The sequence below is a fragment of the Miscanthus floridulus genome, chromosome 6 (assembly GCF_019320115.1).
Source record: "Miscanthus floridulus cultivar M001 chromosome 6, ASM1932011v1, whole genome shotgun sequence".
Classification (NCBI taxonomy): Eukaryota; Viridiplantae; Streptophyta; class Magnoliopsida; order Poales; family Poaceae; genus Miscanthus; species Miscanthus floridulus.
This window is the reverse complement of record NC_089585.1, coordinates 92,264,912-92,283,347: the sequence shown is the minus strand read 5'-3', so window position 1 is coordinate 92,283,347 and position 18,436 is coordinate 92,264,912. Positions and strand designations below refer to the sequence as shown.

General features: G+C 44.8%; 1 protein-coding gene across 4 annotated transcripts; it reads left to right on the top strand.

The window, feature by feature from the left end:
- The first annotated feature begins 3,692 nt into the window (after positions 1 to 3,692).
- LOC136456315 (G-box-binding factor 3-like) lies at positions 3,693 to 8,985 on the top strand. Of its 4 annotated transcripts, none has more exons than XM_066456136.1 (12): positions 3,693 to 3,936; positions 5,789 to 5,866; positions 6,184 to 6,228; positions 6,325 to 6,420; positions 6,507 to 6,590; positions 6,708 to 6,829; positions 6,945 to 6,990; positions 7,075 to 7,123; positions 7,334 to 7,494; positions 7,768 to 7,845; positions 8,042 to 8,164; positions 8,257 to 8,496. In XM_066456136.1, the coding sequence occupies exons 2-12, from the start codon at positions 5,807 to 5,809 to the stop codon at positions 8,335 to 8,337; spliced, it is 945 nt and encodes a 314-aa protein (XP_066312233.1). In that variant the 5' UTR covers positions 3,693 to 3,936; positions 5,789 to 5,806; the 3' UTR covers positions 8,338 to 8,496. The 4 variants fall into 4 exon arrangements, with proteins under 4 accessions (XP_066312233.1, XP_066312232.1, XP_066312231.1 ...); XM_066456135.1 differs by having other exon boundaries at positions 3,694 to 3,936; positions 8,042 to 8,167; XM_066456134.1 differs by having other exon boundaries at positions 3,695 to 3,936; positions 8,435 to 8,985.
- Positions 8,986 to 18,436: the final 9,451 nt, after the last annotated feature.

Sequence of the window (18,436 nt, the reverse complement as noted above, 5' to 3'; positions counted from 1 at the left end):
TTTTCAATGCAATCAAAGCGGTGAATCTAGGCATGCATTATGATTTATGAGTACATTCCAAAACCAAATGCATGGAAGGATGGGAGACATATATTCTTTCGTGCTTTGTGGTGCTTCCCTCAGTGTGTCGAGGCCTTTAGGCACTGTCATCCCATCTTCTCCATTGATGGTACATTCTTGATTGGTAAATACCAGGGCACACTTTATATAGCCATATCATGTGACGCGAACAACAAGTTGGTTTCTTTGACATTTGCTTTGGTTGAGAAGAAGAACAGTGACAGTTGAGGATGGTTCTTGAGGATAGTCCGGATACACATGGTTAGGTCTGGTAGAAAGGTTGGCGTCATATCTGATAGGCACCAGGGCATACTTAATGCCGTGCAAAAGCAGATAGAGAGGTATGCACCTTTACACCATCGTTGGTGTACTCGGCACCTTGCCGAGAATCTACTCTAGAAGGATGGTGTAAAGGGTAACTTTGATCTGTTTTAGGAGGCTGCTCGATAGCTTAAGGACAAGTACTTTTAGAAAAAGTTGGAGCAGGTTAGAACCACATCAAATGCAGAAGGTAGACAATGGCTCACAGGTTTGATGAGGGATTTAGAGAAATTGATGAGAGCTCACGACACCGGTGGATGAAGGTACGAGTTTCAGTGCAGCAACATAGTAGAGTCATTCAATAAGTTGCTATTGGAGATACGTGGTATGCCCATGAATGCAATCGTTAAATTTACCTTCTATAAGCTTGTTGCCTGGTTCAACGATAGACACGTCCATGCATTGAAGTTACAGAGTGATGGAGAGATATGGGCTCTAAAACCAAAGGCACATCTAGAGAAGGCAAATGAAAGGGCAGACACACATGAGGTTACATGCTTTTACTAGGCCACAGGGACTTATCAGGTCGAGCATAGGGGTAGTACAACGTCCGACGGCGAGGCCCAAGAGTCAAGGATGCATGTGGTTGTCCTCCAAGATTTCAAATGCACTCGTGATAAACTAAGGCAGCACCACTTTCTATGTTTCCATTTGGTGGCAGCAGCTAGACATTGCAACTATAATATCAAGAGTAGGATACCTCACGAGTTCAGTGTCGACACGCTTGTGCACACATGGAGCCCCTGCTTCGTGCCTTTCTGGGACACTAGAGAGTGGTCTTCATATGATGGGCCGAAGTACATTACGGATCTAGCTTACCGTTGAAACAAGCGTGGATCAAGAAAGAGAACGAGGCACAGGATGGTTATGGATCAGATACCTGGAAGAACAAGGCGTGGGAGAGGAACCCCATTTGTTACTGACCCCGAGCAGTACGAGTGCGGCAAGTGTGGTAGACTTGGCCATAATTTACGAAGTTGCCATTGACAGATTAGTGATGTGCGACTATTGGTTAATTTTATTATTTCATATTTATCGTATTCATTTAATTAATTATGTATGTCTTAATTTATGCATGTAATTATGTCAATTACTTGTACATTTCTAAGTTCATGTTTCATTGTATATTGATTTTTTAATTCATTGACTTTTTTGTAGAATGACACAATTTCACCTGCTTGACCCGACGTACGAGGCGACCCATTGAGGACGTCTCATAGCGCTAGGGTAGGTAATAATCTATACGTTTTGTTTAAAATTTTGGTGAGCGTACATATGTTCATGAAGTAGCAGGAGACTATGTTTTATTCCATGTAGGACTTTCCGCTCTTTCATCCTAGAACCCACAATGAGTTCTTGGACATGCGGTACGATGACAGGTATACTCCTTTCCTACAAAGAGGTGGCCTAGATGTCATCTCTTTTCAGGTTCGTCGTGGGTTGCCTAAGTTCAACTCAGCGGCCATAACTGCGTTGGTTGACATGTATTATATTCAATTATTGCCTCCATTCATGGCCATTTGTTCATGAGCTTGTCTTTTTGACAATTAATCTTACTTTGTCTAAAATATAGGTGGCGGTCGAAGACTCACAGCTTTCATCTACCTTTCGGGAGATGATAATCACGCTCTAGGACTGTCAGAAGATGTTAGACCTGAGGTCAGAAGGCTGAAGAGCACGAGTAGAGGTCTTCCTTGGGCGTGAGCTTGACGAGCAAGGGGCTCGCACTTCTAGAGTTCTCATCTCCTAGCTCCGGCAAAAGTTCGCACAGTGCCCCGAGGAGGCAGACGAGGAGACAGTTGGGCATTACTGCAGGATGTGGATCCTACACCTGTTTGCATGCGTTCTCTTCCCCGACGCCACGGGTGACATTGCGTCATGGATGTGGGTCCACTGCCTCAGTGACTAGGACCAGACAGATCACTATAGCGGGGCTCTGCAGTCTTGGGTTTTCTATATCGATAGCTGTACGAGGGATGTCGTCGGACTTCATCCACAACGTTACTTGTGGATGCGTGTACCTGCTCCAGCTATGGATATAGACCAACAATACTTTCAGTCATAACTTATCTGCCAAACGAACATGACAAATATTTGGTTAAAAGCTTTCTAGTCAAGGAGCGTACCAGATGGCAATTCTATTACTGTCCCAGGCATCTGAAAAAATTTGCCAAATTGGATTATTGGAAAGCTCCCTCATGTTTGGACAATTTTGTTTCATTTCAGACTTTGTTAGATACGTATGTATTTATCTCAATTCATATATATTAAAATAAAATAAAATAAAATTTCATTCCATTTCACTTCACGCGACCTTAACCTCTCGTTCGGTTCGAGAGCTGCACCCAGAAGATGTTTCAGCTGATCACGCCGGTGATAGCAAAGTAGCGCCAGCCATGCCACGGCGCCCAGGCTTTGGTGCGTGCGTGTACAGAGTGGAGAAGCTTCCTTCCTTCCTCCGGTCTGCGGCCGGCGGGGCCCGCGAGGGCGGCATCCACCACGTCACCCCACATGACTGGGATACCCAGCTGGCCCTCGAGTGAGGCAACCGCCAGGACACGTAGGCCGGCTCCCGAGCCGACACGTGCGCACGCGACGCGCGACAGGGGTGACGCGGAGCACGCGCACCGTGGTCGGGCTGCGCAGGCCGCACAGCTCACCCCTTCTCGGCCCCGGTCCACCCAACCTAGCTCGCGTCGCGTCGCACTGCGTCCGCCCGATGTCTGTATGCCCGATGACCGATCCCACCAGCACCAGCTCCCGACCCAACCGCTCGTCGAACTGCCCGGCATTAGTGCTCGACGGCCCCACAGGTCATTCATACAGGTGCTATGCTAATTGCTAACAAGTGTGTTTCGCGGGTAAATGGTGCTGTGATGAACTTGGCCATTGACAAATGTTTTTTTTTTGAAACAAACAATTGACAAATGTGTTTGTGAGCGATAGGAATAAATTATGCGTGATCCAATCCAACCAGATGTCGATACGTCCTCGCCAAACCAACGGAGTACGGTAAACACTCCGTAGGTTGGAAAAGGGAACTACGGTGTATTCAGGAAGAGAGACCCATGTATGTACGCAGAAATACACCGTGTTTGTCTATTTATTTACTCCATCCATCCATCCAGTAGTAAAAAATCGGGAACGCGACCTGTGGCGGGTACACCAACCGATGCTGCCCCCAGGCAGCCAAACTGACTGCCACGCGCTCACCAGCTATCGGCCGCCAACACGTGCCCCCGTGACGTGGCTACGCCTTTCGCGCACCTCGCGCGAGCGACTAGCCGACTAGTCCCTCCCTCCGACCCTCCCTGTGGCTACTCGCCTACTCGCGTCTTCTCCAAATCAAACGCTCCGCCTCCGCCCCGTCGCACGCATAGCATAGGCATACGCACCCCTCTCCTCGCATCGCCTCCCCACCGCGGCGCCGCCTCTCCTTTCCGAGTCCCTCCCGCCTTCCCCGGCGGTGCGTGTTTCCCCGTCCGGCTCGTCCGCCGATCCTCGAGAGGCCTCCTCGACCCCGAGTCCCCGACCCGGCGCGGCCACCGGTTCCAGGTCCGCTCGATCCATCTCCCTGCCCCTTCTTACCACTACCACGCAATGCTGTGCGCTCTCCAGTTGCACCCCCGCTCCGCCCATGCGAGGTGTGACCTTCGCGAAGGCTCGAGAGATACGCTGCAGTCGGCTCTGCTCTGCTTCCCTTTAGGATCCTGTTCACAGGCGTAGCCGTGCCTTTGCAGCATGCATCGATGCTACTACATCTACATGCTTTGGCGTTGCCAGCTCGCTGGTGACGGTTAGGACATGACGCCTGTGGGTGTAGCGTGATTCACTCTAATCTTCAAAACGAGCACAGGATGAATGTAAAATTGGTACCCGTACAGGATGTCAAGAAAGTAAAAATTGGTCCCCGTACAAGATGTCCTTGTCCTTGTCGTCACCTCACCTTTGTATGCGTTGGACAGACGAGACTGCTGATCTAGTCAGCTCTTAACTGGGATTTTGCGTGGACGCTGTTTAGGATTCTGAATGGCGGTTGTAGTGGTCTTGGACAGAGTTCGATTAGTCCGTCATCCCTGTGGCTGTGCACTCCTCTTGTCAGCCTGTTCGGGAGGCCGTATCGTATCGTGGATTATTTATTGTTGGCGGGTTTGGTGTGAGAGAAAAACACTGTTCCTGGCTGGAAATTTACGATCGCTTACGAGCAAGCGAACAGGCTTTGGTACTGAATGCAGGATATAGCATTAGCTCAGCCTTTTTAAGAGGATGCCACTTAGCTTAACTGATTAGGGGACACGATCACATGATAGAAAAGAAAACCATCACTTTTCAGCCTGATGAAACAAGCAGATGTTACTTCCACAGTTCCACTCATCCACTGTCGAGTTTTTCTGTCCCTACCTTAGAAGACAGCATTAGTAATGATGTGATTTATCAGCCGAAAGTTTGATAGTAAGGATGGCTTCATCAGGCTGTACCACTGTTCAGTGGTCCTGTCATACAGTGAAAAGTGCAGTGCACTAAAAAATATCGGATACACCACACTTGGTTGCTTGTTTCATTTTAAAAATATCGGATACACACACTTGGTTGCTTGTTTCATTTTAAAAATATCGGATACACACTTGGTTGCTTGTTTCATTTTCTTCATGCATCGGAGTGGAGGTAAAGTGGATTTCAGAAATTAAGATGCATCGGAGTAAACACGGAGTTAAATGATCTAGCCTATCACTTCACCTTTTACCTTTTTCACCTAAGGTGAAAAATGCATCATTTTGATCGAAGATGCAATGGGCACATGACCAGTGTTTTGCAAAACTAAAAGAGGTAGGCACCCAAGATGATTTAAATGTTTTTTTAACGTAGATGATTTAAATGTTGTAACCGGGTAGATTAGAAGGCACCCCACCATCTGGATAAGCTTAATTAACCTATTCTCCAATGGATACAGTTACATCTTACAATTGTGATTCTACTACACATACACTAAAAATATTTAGTGTTGACCTGTAAGGACCAGGGATAAGCATGGACTAGCAAGTTACACGAACTTATTGCATATTTCTGGTATGTTCATAGATATTAGGGATATAATTATATCATCTTGAGTAATCTAATTCATGAAAAGCTATGGTAGCAGCTTGGTTCTTTTAATGAACTTTGAGCTGGAATGATGCGTTGGATATTCATGCGAAGCCTACAATTACAAAATGTTGTTTTCCCTCGAACACGTAGGAGAGTTTCACATCATTGTATTAAGAAGAAAAATGGTGGAGAGCTTACAACTAATCGCAATTTGATGATAACTACTATACACTGAATGATGAAGCAGACATTTTGGAAGTTTTATTTGCGCAGATGATATTTTTCTTAAGTAATCTCACATCTCTATCATAAAAATATGCAGGCATTCACAAAAAAAAACATGGGGCATGATGAAGCTGTAGTTACTCAGAATTCAGTAAAAGCACCATCACCACCCAAGGTAAATACATTGAGTAATCATTGTTTTCCACTTTTCCTTACTGATTTTGCAATCATTGGATGTAACCAAGGCTAAAAAAACAATCAAATGCATAGAAAAGTCCCATTAAAGCTTTATTATTGGTATAAATGTCGTCTAGGGTTAGTATTGTAGGTGTTCTTTTTCTTTCCTGTGTCATTGTTACAAAGTAACAGAAGGTTTTACATCCGACAGCAATCAAGCATATATATAGTGTTCTCAAGAAACTTTACTAGTTATATGCCTTTATTGGTCGACTATGCAGGTTTTGCTGTCTAATTAAGCTGAGTGTTTCGCAGGATCAGCCAGCTATTTATCCATGCCTTGATTGGTCGACTATGCAGGTCTACTGCCTTATAATTTTGTTTTCTGATTATCGTTGAAACCAAGTTTCCCTTTCTTATTGAGCAACTGTCTAAACCATAGGACCATCGGTGCAGGCATATTATGGCCCAGGGGTCTTACCACCAGCATTCTTAAACCCTGGAATAGCCCCCCCTGGTCATGTCCCTCCACCATATATGCGGGGTCCACAGGTATTTTAAGTTAAATCTTGATATATCAAATGCTGTATACATTTTCATGTGTTGTACAATTATAACCTCTCCCAGCGTCTTTGCAGAATATGCCACCAGCTGCCTTTGGAAAACCATATGCTGCAATATATCCACATGCTGGTGGCTTCCTGCATCCCTTCATGCCCCTAGTAAGTATGGCATTGCGGTGTACTTATCTCTATTTTGGCTCATACTTTAGTAATTAAACTAAGATGTTACTATATTTTATTACATATGTTGACTGATTTATAATTTTTTGTCTGAAGATGGTAAACCCGTTGAGTGCAGAGCCAGCTAAGTCTGTGAACAGCAAGGATAATAGTTTAAATAAGAAACTGAAGGAAATTGATGGAACTGCTGTGTCAAGTGGTAACAGTGAAAAAACAAGGTGGTTACATCATATTTCTGAAGTATTTTCCAATAAATAGCAAGTGTACCTTTCTGGCATGTTTGTTATCTTTCTGTAAACTGAGTCCTTTTGTTTCTGGATGCTGTGAATTTAGTGGGGATTACAGCCTAGAAGGATCCAGCGATGGAAACAACCAAAAGGTATTGTTCTGTGGCCAATGGTGTCATGATGTTCCGAGTTAGCCAAGAAACACTGACGCTGTAAGCATTTTTTTCATTCTATAGATGAGCGGAACGCCAAAGAAAAGGAACTTAGATGATAGGACTACATCAGGTACTCTACTGAAATACTCCTCTACTCATTATGTCGTTCATCATCATCAAACATAGTCTATATATATACATGATAATTGCATATTTTCAGTCAGGCGATCCAGAACTCTTGCTTGTTATTTCTCAACTTATTTGTTAAATCGAACCAATTGTTCAGTAAGTTTCAATGATATGTCAAAAGGGCCTTGATTTCCACCCCTTTTTTGTTCAGAAACATGTGGAGTTTCGGCAACTAATGATAAACCAGGAGAATCAGGAAGATTACCAACTTTGTCCAATGTGCACATTCCAGATGCAACGATGAAACCATGTGTGAGCACGGGTAGTGACTTCAAAGTTAGTGGTGCGACATCAACCGAATGGCCGGCTAAGGTATGTTTGACGTGACACTTGGAGTGGACGGTTATGCTTTTCTCCCCTTCTGATCTGGTTGACAGTGCTTGATAACTTTGTTTCGGTATCCTCTCCACTTTGTAAAAAAGACGCCACTAGAGTATCTTAATGGGTTTCTTGGTTGCTGCTTTGTTTTATGAGCAGACTTAATTGGTATTCTTATGAGCTGCTAGAATGGGTTCAACTTATAGGATTAAATATTCTTGGTTTGCTCGAAGTAATTGGAACGTTTAACTGTTGCTGTATTGTCAGGACGATAAGGAATCAAAGCGTGAAAGGAGGAAGCAGTCAAATAGGGAATCTGCCCGACGCTCAAGGCTGAGGAAGCAGGTAAACCCAAGATGCCCTTGTCAGCCATGCTATTAATTGTTTCCGAAATTATTCACTTCAGAAAAGTTCTGTGCCACCCCCTTATTGAGAGCAAAACGTATGTATATTCAGTTTGTAGAGTTTGTGGCGTCTCAGTTATAGCTCAACTCTAACCTTTATTACATGATGCTCATGTTGGTTTTTCCTGTCGTTTCAGGCTGAGACTGAAGAGCTGGCTAGGAAAGTAGAGTTACTGACCGCAGAGAACACATCCCTCCGAAGCGAAATCAGCAAGCTAACGGAAAGCTCCCAGAAACTAAGAATGGAGAATGCGGCTCTGGTGGTACTTCATCTTTTAACGGCATACATACTTGAACTCTTACAGCCTGTTCGTTTGACTGTGGCTTATCGTAAACGATCGTAAATTTCCAGCTGGAACAGTATTTTTCTCTCACACAAATCAGGCAATCAGCCAGTGGTACTTCTTCACGAACCAGCAACGATACGAACTAGCCAATCGAACAGGCTATTACTCGACATTCCGTTTCCTTCGAACAATGAACATGTCCCATTTTCTGAAACGAACCCCTCACATGACATCACATCACAGGAGAAACTAGCGGACGGTGCATCAGACCAAACCCAAGAAGCGTCCGCAGGCCACCAGACGGCCACCACGCCACCGTCGGCTCGCGTCGTCAAGAACTTCCTCTCGATGATGGACGTCGGAGGCCCATCGAGAGGTGGCAGCAGCGGCGGCCGGCGCGTGGAGCACGGTGCGCCCAGGCTCCGCCAGCTCCTGAGCTCGGGTCCTCTGGCGGCTGACGCCGTGGCCGCAAGCTGATCCGCGCCGTCCTTCACTTGTGATGAGCGCCCGCACGCGTGTGGCCTGGCGATTTTTTTGAAGAGCGCCCAAGCTGCCCCGCGAGACTGACGACCTGTAAATTACAGTAGCTGTATGGAGTACTGTATGTTCCAGATGGGGCATCGTTCCGGCCGCTCTGCCGAGGACCGAGATACGGATGCCGTCTGGCTTTTGGTGTTTTCTTCCCTGAGCTTTTGACTCTGCGTTGTCTCAGTTGCTGCGCCGATACAAACTGAATCAACTGACACGATGTAGCAGTACTAATAATAATAACCATCACGGTGTTTACCTCTGAACTCCTTCTATGGTCGTGACTCGTGGACGGATTGTTTCTGCCCGTCTGCAAGTTAACCTTCTGCTCGGGTCTTGTTTAGATGCCATCCAAATTCCAAGTTTTTTCACTCTCTCTCTATTACATCAATTTTTAGCCGCTTGTATGTAGTATTAAATGCAGGTAAAAAAATAACTAATTATATAGTTTAGTTGGAAATCACGAGATGAATCTTTTGAGCATAGTTGATTCACGATTGGACAATATTTATCAAATAAAACGAAAGTGGTACTATTTATTAGGTTCAAAAAATTTATAAAGTGAACGAGGCCTCAGTTATAATGTTGCACATTTGCATCTGAAGGACGCAAAGCGAACGTAGTCGTAGAACCGTAGAAGCCTAGAAGGGCAGCGGCCTCTGCCTTCTCAAGTGATCATGGAGGCAAGGGATAAGCCCGTGCAGGTGCAGGTGCAGGTGCAGGCGCAGTGCACGTGGATCTGACTGGGGTGGTAGGTTGACGCATGGTCCGGAGCTTTTGGATCGAACCTTGCATTGCACGGTGTGTACTTGCTTTGACCGGACGCACGACCCTTGACCCATGTGGCAACATCATGCGCCCTATTCCGGTATGCCCTTTCTGCAAAACGGGTAACACCCAGTACACCCACCAGTTAGCCTTAACCCGAACTCCAATTTCCCAAACGTAATGCACCCCCTTGCCTTAGGTCATTTTCTCTCCTCTCCCCCGCATTCCACGTTGCAATCCCACGCGCAGCTCCTCGCCGCCTGGTTTTTTCTCGGTTCAATGCCTAGTTTTACATCGGTTTCTATGAAAAAACTACCAGTTCACCAGTTTTATATTGGTTCGATTGCTTACCGATCTTTTAAGGTGGACTGGACCGGCCAAGGCTTGGTTCGGTCTTTTATTGGTCGAACCGCCAATCGGGTCCGGTTCTAATAATTGTTCTCAATGGTATAGCAACAAACAACGATGCTGACTGGTTCTTGCATGGCTATTCTATCAAATCCTGAATTTATCAACTAGGTTGAGTCTAGTCCATAGTGATACTAGTTGGCACATGGAGCCTCAATGGATTCTTCTTTACGAGAACGTGGCAACAATTCTCAAAAGTATAGTTGGCTCCGAAAATGACAAAATAGAAAAATCGTCTCTAGCTCCATACTACAGTACCACATGGAGTTGGATCAGGTGGAGCTAGAAGAAAGTGGCTTCATCAGCTTTCTATTTGGAGGATTTTAACGTAAAATTTAGAGAAAAATAGTCCATACTTATCGGTGCAGAAAGTGACCAATACGAAATATTTATAGTTTTGCTGTATGTTGTGATTGGATGTAGCCTAACACTCAATGACATAGGGTTTATACTGGTTCAGACAACGTGCCCTACGTCCAGTTTGAGTCGGTCGGTGACTTTATTCTTGAACCTAGGTGCTCAAAGTTTGCTGTGGGGTTACAAACGAAAGGGAGAAAGATGGGGTACAAGAGGTCCGGTCGGACTTTGGTCTGAAGGGCCGAGAGTGGCGGGAGTTCTACTATGTGCTAAGTGTTCGAGCGTGTGCTCGAGGTTTGAACCTAGTGGTTCTGTTGTGGTGTGTGAGTGAACTGTGGGATCTATCTGTTGGGAGAGAGCGCATCCCCTTTTATAGATGAAGGGGATGGCCTTACAAGTGTGTGAGAGAGAGTGTACGTATGCTAAGTCTTGTTGCCCACGCCATCGGGTATAAGATGATTGTAGACGCCTATAACATTGTTAATGTCAGATGCATGTGGGAGGTTATGTCTTCTTCTGGTATACCAGACGTCGGTGCCTGCCATACTTGTCGGCGTTTCGAACAAACACCAACTAGTAAATTTATATTTGTTGCGCGTTAGGCTCAGATGGTGTACTAAAGGACACAAGGTTTATACTGGTTTGGACAGAATGTCCCTACATTCAGTTTGCTGTTGCTTGTGTTATTAGTACTAAAAAAGGTTCGTAGTAGGGGTACAAACGGTCGAGAGAGGGACATGTCCCAAGTCTATGATGGAAAGGTCGAATGGATGCCAAGAGCTCGATTGCTGCTTGGCTGTGTGTTGTGTGTGGAATTGATCCGTCTCCTTAGTTGAGTGCCCTGCCCTCCCTTTTATAGACCAAGGGGGAACAGTGATTACAGATGGATGAAAGAGAAAAAAAAACAGGAGTTGAGATTGTCCTTCAAAGGAGCCGTGTCTTCCTTTTCCCTTGAGCATGCCCTGCTAACATGGCAGACCGTGTTAGGGATGGCATGTTTGCTGATTTTTATAGGGCCGTGCCCTAGCCTCATTCAGCAAGTGGGTACGTCCCATCCTACACCGGCGGATGGTGCGGCGTGCTAGGGAGCCGAGCTGTGATCCTACGGGGAGTAGGCAGGGAAGTGACCATACGTCTGTCACTGTAGATGACGTGAGTTCTTTTCTGGACTGTAGTGATTGTCGTATGCCTGTGTTAGTATCCACGCCCGAGGGCTGATGATGGCGTCTACAACACCGTAGGACAAAAGTCGACGTCTACAACACTATTCGTGCTCTGCCATACCTAGGAGGGCTTAAAGCGCATGTCCCGTCGTATCCTGACGGTACCTTCTTACAGGTGTATAGGGCATGGTCCTTGGTACTACGGTTGACCTGAGTGTCATGTCTTACCCTGTGCTCGTCATCATGAGGAGGCAAGGTGTAGACATCGAGCGAGGCAGAGCCAGCCCTCAGCCGTCAGGTGAGGTGGAGCCAGCACTCATGTGGCAGAACCTCCTAAGTTATAGGGCCCACATGCACCTGTCACTGTCCGACGACCTTTGACATTTATGCATATGTTTCCATTAACTTAAAAAGACTATCGGGTGTTCTCGGGGAACCCCGAATCATCCACGATTTCTGAGCAGGATCACGTTACAGAGTCATTGCAGTATTACAACATTTATTCAAATATCAATATCAGAGTAAAAACAGCAGAAGTCTTACAATAACATAATTTACAAAATAGTAGTTTCAAACCTCGCGACTAGGTTCGATGTTTATTACAAAACAAAATAGTGGAGTGGCATTATAATATAATACAAAACACACAATAAAACTGTCCTGCCCAAGGGCCACACATTTACTTCTCATCGTCATCACAAGGTACAACTGTCATGTAGCACGATCCAAAACAGATCTGCTCATGAGGCTCGCCTGCAACAAGGGTCAACGAACCCTGAGTACAAAAGTACTCAACAAGACTTAACCGAAATAAAATTGATAGAACTCAGGAATGCCGGTTCATGGGGTTCAAGGTATGGCTTTAACAATAATCAAAGTTCTTTTGCGTAAAAGCTCTTTAACAAAATTCTTTATATAGAAAACTTCATAAAATCATATACAAAGCTGACACGATCCATGTTGAGATCATAAAACTTCATATCCAACACCTTCACAAGCCTTATTCGAGTTCTAGTTATTAGTACTACGATGATGAACAGAGAAGTGAGTCTCCATAACCGAGGAGCAACGACGATTCGAACCGATTAAACCCAGCTGGGAATTCCAGACCACACGACATATGCAGGTCCCCGACCTACATATACCAACCTACTCTTGGATCCTCTAAAGCAAGAACGGGTCTGCGCCACCCGAGAATATAGTACTCCATCAATCCAGCCTATTGCCACGTGGGTACATGCTATTCCCGCCATCTCTCCACTCCCAGTGCATGAGTAGCCATTCTCATAATAGAATCGCCAAGTTCAGGCTTACCAGAGTATGTGGTTAGTACTACAAAGTCTCACCGCACACAGTTCAACAACGGACATGCCTTAATCGACACAGGCGGAAAGAACCTGCTCACAAGACCTCCATGTCTTGTGGCTCACACACACTGAGTCCGCCCAGTCTAGATTTATTACTCCACATTCCCCTATCACATGATAACATAAGTTAATCAAATCCCATTTAAAGTTCGTAGGTGATAGGTAATCACCTGACTTTCATCGTTCTACGCATAGCTAAGCACAACTAGGCATATACGAATTTAAAACTGGTAATATGGTAATTATGGAATAATAAGGTTGGTAATGTACCAATTTGACTTGTACTTGACTCCTAATCACTTAATGCAGTAAAAAGAAGCAAAGCGAAATCAATTTGTAAAATACAAGGTAGGGTTGTATGCATCCGGGGCTTGTCTTCATTGACGGAAAAGTCCGGTTCCTGCGACGTTTCACAATTATTCGATCCAACCTCAACAGACGGATTAACCTCCTCAGCAACTTGATTAACTACTACGTGTTCACCTTCGTTCACTACATGTAGTAACAAGGCCATGTTTAACATGATGCGGAATACGAAACATGATGCTCGATGATGGATGCAAAAATTAACAATTTGAATACAACTTTCCTTCGCGGTACAGTTGCAAGTCAAACAACTAAATCTTTTTCGTAACACATACATCAATTGCCAAGGATCATTATCAACTAACGACCCAAGGACATCACTCAATCAAAAATTCAAACAAAACCTAATTCATTAAAGGTTACAATTTGCTTTTATGAATTAATTATTTAATTCAAAATTATGAAATAAATCAACTTATTCTAATTGAGCTCAAAATTTTAGTATATGTTTATTACATGATAAGTAAGTGGCAAAACAAATTTCATAATTTTTGGACAATTAAACAAGCCTAGAAAAATCATGGAAATCTATTTATTAATAAATTGAGCAATTTTTACCACATTCAAAAAGTGTTGAAAAACAGTATTTCACATTTTTGTTAAATAATATATATCACAAAGGAGTCACACAAAAATTTTTCATAATTTTTGGAGCTCTAAATAAATCTACACAAAAATAACAAAAATAGACACTATTCATTCAAATCTAAAAATAGAAAAATCCATTTGAACGCTGAGTCGCTGACAACCCGACCCCACCTGTCATCCCTAACCTCGCGCGTTTGACCTCGACGGCGATGGCGCTGACCAACGTAAACTCGTCGACGGTGAGTCCAACGGCGACGGCCAAAGTACCAAAATGATCACCAAGACTAGGCGCATCGATTGACGTCCCTATCGACACTGATTACGGCCCTATACTAGCTCGACGTCGGCCATGGCAAACGCGGTGGTATGGCAGTGCTACGCCAGCGGCGTGCAACTGGTAGAGCTCAAACAAGGGATCCAGGAAGCACCAGTGGCTCACCCTGAACGCGTTGAAGCAAGTAGCGAGGTCGGAGATGCAACGGAGAGGCATGACGACGATCACGGTGATCACGGCGGAGCAAAGATCGTCGGTGAGGAAGAACCGATGACTGCAGTGGTCAAAATGAGCAACCAACTATGGATTAAGTACCACAGCATCGAAACAAAACGGAATCAACCAAAACCAGGGACGAAGATGCACCATGGAGCTCTGGCTGCGGCGAATCATGCTCGGCGGAGGAGTTGCCGGCCATGAGGAAGAAGACGATGCAACTCGAGTTCCCAACGAAGACAAGCTGAATTGGTGGGTCGATTGGATGCGCAAGGAGTAAGCGAAGCTGGAACTAGCTTATTAGTGATGGTGGAGCACAACAACGATGGCGCGGGCTCACCGGAGATGAGCAAGGCGACGGAAAAAACAGAGCAAGAAGAAAGGGCAAAGACGACGATGGCTCTGGCTATAAAGGGAGCCAAGAAGCTCGAGGAAGCTACGCTATGGCCTTCACCGCGCCAGCACGACGCCAAAATGGCCACGACCGTGCCTGGAACGCCGAAGAAGGAAACGCCGACAATGTAGCTTCGGCGGTGGACACTGTTCACAAAAATTATAGATTTGCCATTCGCCAAATTTCACAAATTACTCCCAAATTTTCATAACAACTCAAAAATCTCCAAAAATAAAAGTTGTCCAAAATCAAAAGTTCTACAACTTTGCTTTTATAACCAACCCCTAATTCATTCTAGATTTTGAAATGAACTTTTGAATTTGAATAGGGAAATTTAACGAATTACGCCTTTTTGAATTACTCCAAAATTTTCTAAACAACTTGAAAAACTCCAAAAATAAACTGTTGATGCAAAAGTGATCTGCAAACACAAAGGGCTAATACCCGAATCGATATCCAAAGCGTGCCAGTCGATTTGACCTGCTAATCGACAAGGATGAAGATACGAACACTTTGGTCCTGACAACAGCGATACGCCCGAAAGTCACGGCCAAGAGGTGCTCACGCGGAACTCAAGAATCGCCGAAGGTCGCACTGAAACGATGCAGCTCGCCGAATCAATGAGAACTCGTAAAAAAGAAAAGTATGCAAATTGACGAAGTCGCCGAAAAGTAAGTAGATGCGAATAGGAGTAAAAATTGGTTTTGATATTGATTGATATATATATATTACATTGCCCCTTACTCCATATTTATACCCTGATCTAAAGAGACACAACCAAACACAACTAGGACACCAATCCCATATCTAAGGAAACACGTGACTCTTACATGAATCATAACCTAACAAATACAGAAAAGGAAATCAACTCCTATCTATTTCCCTGTCCGCCTCAATTACGATGGAAATCTCACCGTCCTCCTTCCCATCGGCATACTCCCTATTTCATCGGCAGTAGTCTTCAAGTCTTCCTTCATCGGCATACTCCCTGTTTCATCGGCAGCAGTCTTCAAGCCTCCCTTCATCGGCATACTCCATGTTTCATCGGCAGTAGTCCTCAAGCCTCCCTTCATCGGCATCGACAATAACACCTCCAACCTCATCGGCAACGCCCGAGTCCAAATCAACCTTTCCATCGACCATCACCAGCTATCGGCAACCATCTTTACAAACCATCTTTCATCGGCTATCAAATTATTCAATAACTTTCCCCTTGCCGATTAGTCCACTCCGATTATTTTGACACGTGCAAAAAACGGTGCCAACACATGCCCCCCAATTTCGGAGTATAAAACCATTAATGCTCCGAAATTTACTCCAGATAACGCTTGCCTTTGCCCGATTACCGTAACTCATTCTCCAAGCCAAAACTTGATTTGTTATCAAATCCAATCAAATCTAATCTTGATTCACGCACTTCAGTAAATATTGCACAATCGCCAACCACTCCTGCCTTGATTATGGTTAAGATACCGAAACAATAACCCATCGGCAAGATCTTAACATGATAATGTTGCCATTTTCAGAATTAAAATATTATGTATCGATATCCCTTCCAAGTCATGATTACTTGTTATCAACTCATCTGTACAATCCCCTGATTATCGCGCGAACAGTTACCATATCCCTCTGAACCGCCTTGACCTATATGCGCGCGACATAGAGATAAGTCCAAAATACCCTTATTCTGGGCGGCTTATAAATAGATTTCTCCGGAACCCTCATTTTCTATCTTCAGCCTCCAATCCTTGGCATTCTCTCTCTCCGGCGGCGACTCCGACGAACAACGCGCGACCTCAACCAACAAGAACCCTTCTCCGGCGCTAACTTCAAGTTTCCGGCTCGTACCTCCACCTTCCTCAAGACAATGGCCATCAACTTCGACGTCCCCGCGGTTTGCTCCACTTCCATTACCTTTTACTTTGATCTTTTTGCAAATTCATTCAGTTGGTGATTCTTCCTTTCTTCTGTCTTCTGGATTTCATAACCTTAGGAACTGCGCAACAAATTAGTTATCCCAACCGATCAGCCGCACGTCCAATGCCTTGGACCAATGGGCAACCCAGATCCAACCGATCTGATCAATGCAGAGGTTAACAGAATCCCCTTTAGAGCCCAAAATTTCTCTTTGAATTTGTGGAAAGACACATTCCGATCTTGGCCCAAAACCACCAAAGGGTGGAAAGATTGGTACTTGAGGGTTAATAGATCGATGCAAGTATACTGGGCAGAACGAAGATTAGACCAATGCATCAGGCTCTCTATTGCCGATATGTAGAAAAATGAATCAATGATAATTGCAGCTGCTTATTTCTGGTCAGACACGACCAATACTTTTATGTTTGGACATGGCCCAGCTACTCCTACCCTTGCCGATGTCCACATGCTTACTGGCTTGGACATTTCAACTGCCGATGAAGGCTCCATCTATGGTAGAAAGTCTGAATATAGGGTGAATACCCGCAACATCGGCGGTTGGACAGGATATATTCAAGAATACTAGAAAACCGGGACACTTAGCCAGAGGGAACATGCCACATTCCTGAATATGTGGTTAGAAAAATTTATCTTCTATGGTCGATCAGTAGGACCAACCAACGCCTTCCTCCCTGCAGCTGAACTTTTGGCTAATGGCGTAAGGTTTCCTCTTGGCCGATACCTTCTGAGCTCCACTTATCATCTTCTTCATCAAGTGTCCCAGAAACTTTTGCTTGGCGAACCCATCGGCAATCTGGGAGGCCCGTGGTGGTTCATCAACATGTGGTTGAATGCCCATATGCACAAACATTTGCAATGGGACTTTTTTGCTCAACAATTCCCACGAGAAATTGCTGAAGACTATGTGCTCGGAGATGATGAATCGGCAACACGCTCACCCCTCAATTTTGGTGAAGCCATAATTGTCCTTCCTGGAACAGAAGCCAACGAAGACCAAATTGGCAGATTCTTTCAAAGCTTCTACAATGGTCTTTCTCGTGATCATAGGGCCTGGGTGCCTTATATCGACGAAGAAAATAGATTCCCCCTTCTTTTCAACTTTGCCGATGACACTCTGAATCAAGATAATGAGCTCATGATGGCTATCATCACTTCCAGGGCAATTCCAGTAAACACATTCGGCAGCGGGAAAAATACCAACATTACATATGAATTTTACAACCCATCGGCAGTATCCCGCCAATTGGCTTTTGGGCAACTGCCAATCAAACTCTGCTTTGCCGATGTGATCAAACCTAGGGAAACAATCACCTGCGGAACAGACTGGAACAAGGTAGTACAACTCTCTCCTGATGCCGATACTACAGATGTTGATATATCCACCTGGACACCAATATCTTTCATCACCGAGTCATACAAGCAATGGTGGCGAGAGTGGAAAGAACAACTGTTCGCAACTTCTGCTCACACATATCGGCACATGATCGACCCTAAATATGCCATCCCTGACGACGTGGTAAGTTTCCTTTAACTCCCTTCTGCTTTTCCCTTCATATATCAGTAACTGATTCTCTTGTAACAGGTTAACAACCCAGCACCATCGGTGAGCAAAAGTGGGAAACCCTTCAATCTCCGGCCTGTTTCCCCAACATCGCCGATCGGCTACAACGCTCCCACCTTAGCCGCTTTGACCCACCAGAAGATTCGTACCAAGACCATCACTTCTAAGTCCAAATTGGCTACATCCAAGGCTACTCCATCGGCCGCTGCTACAACCTTGGTCAAAGCCTTTAAGGTAACAACCTTGTTTATTTTCACTTATGCCGATCACAAACGGTATTAACCTTAATCATCAGGGGGTAAGAGCTGCTACTGGAT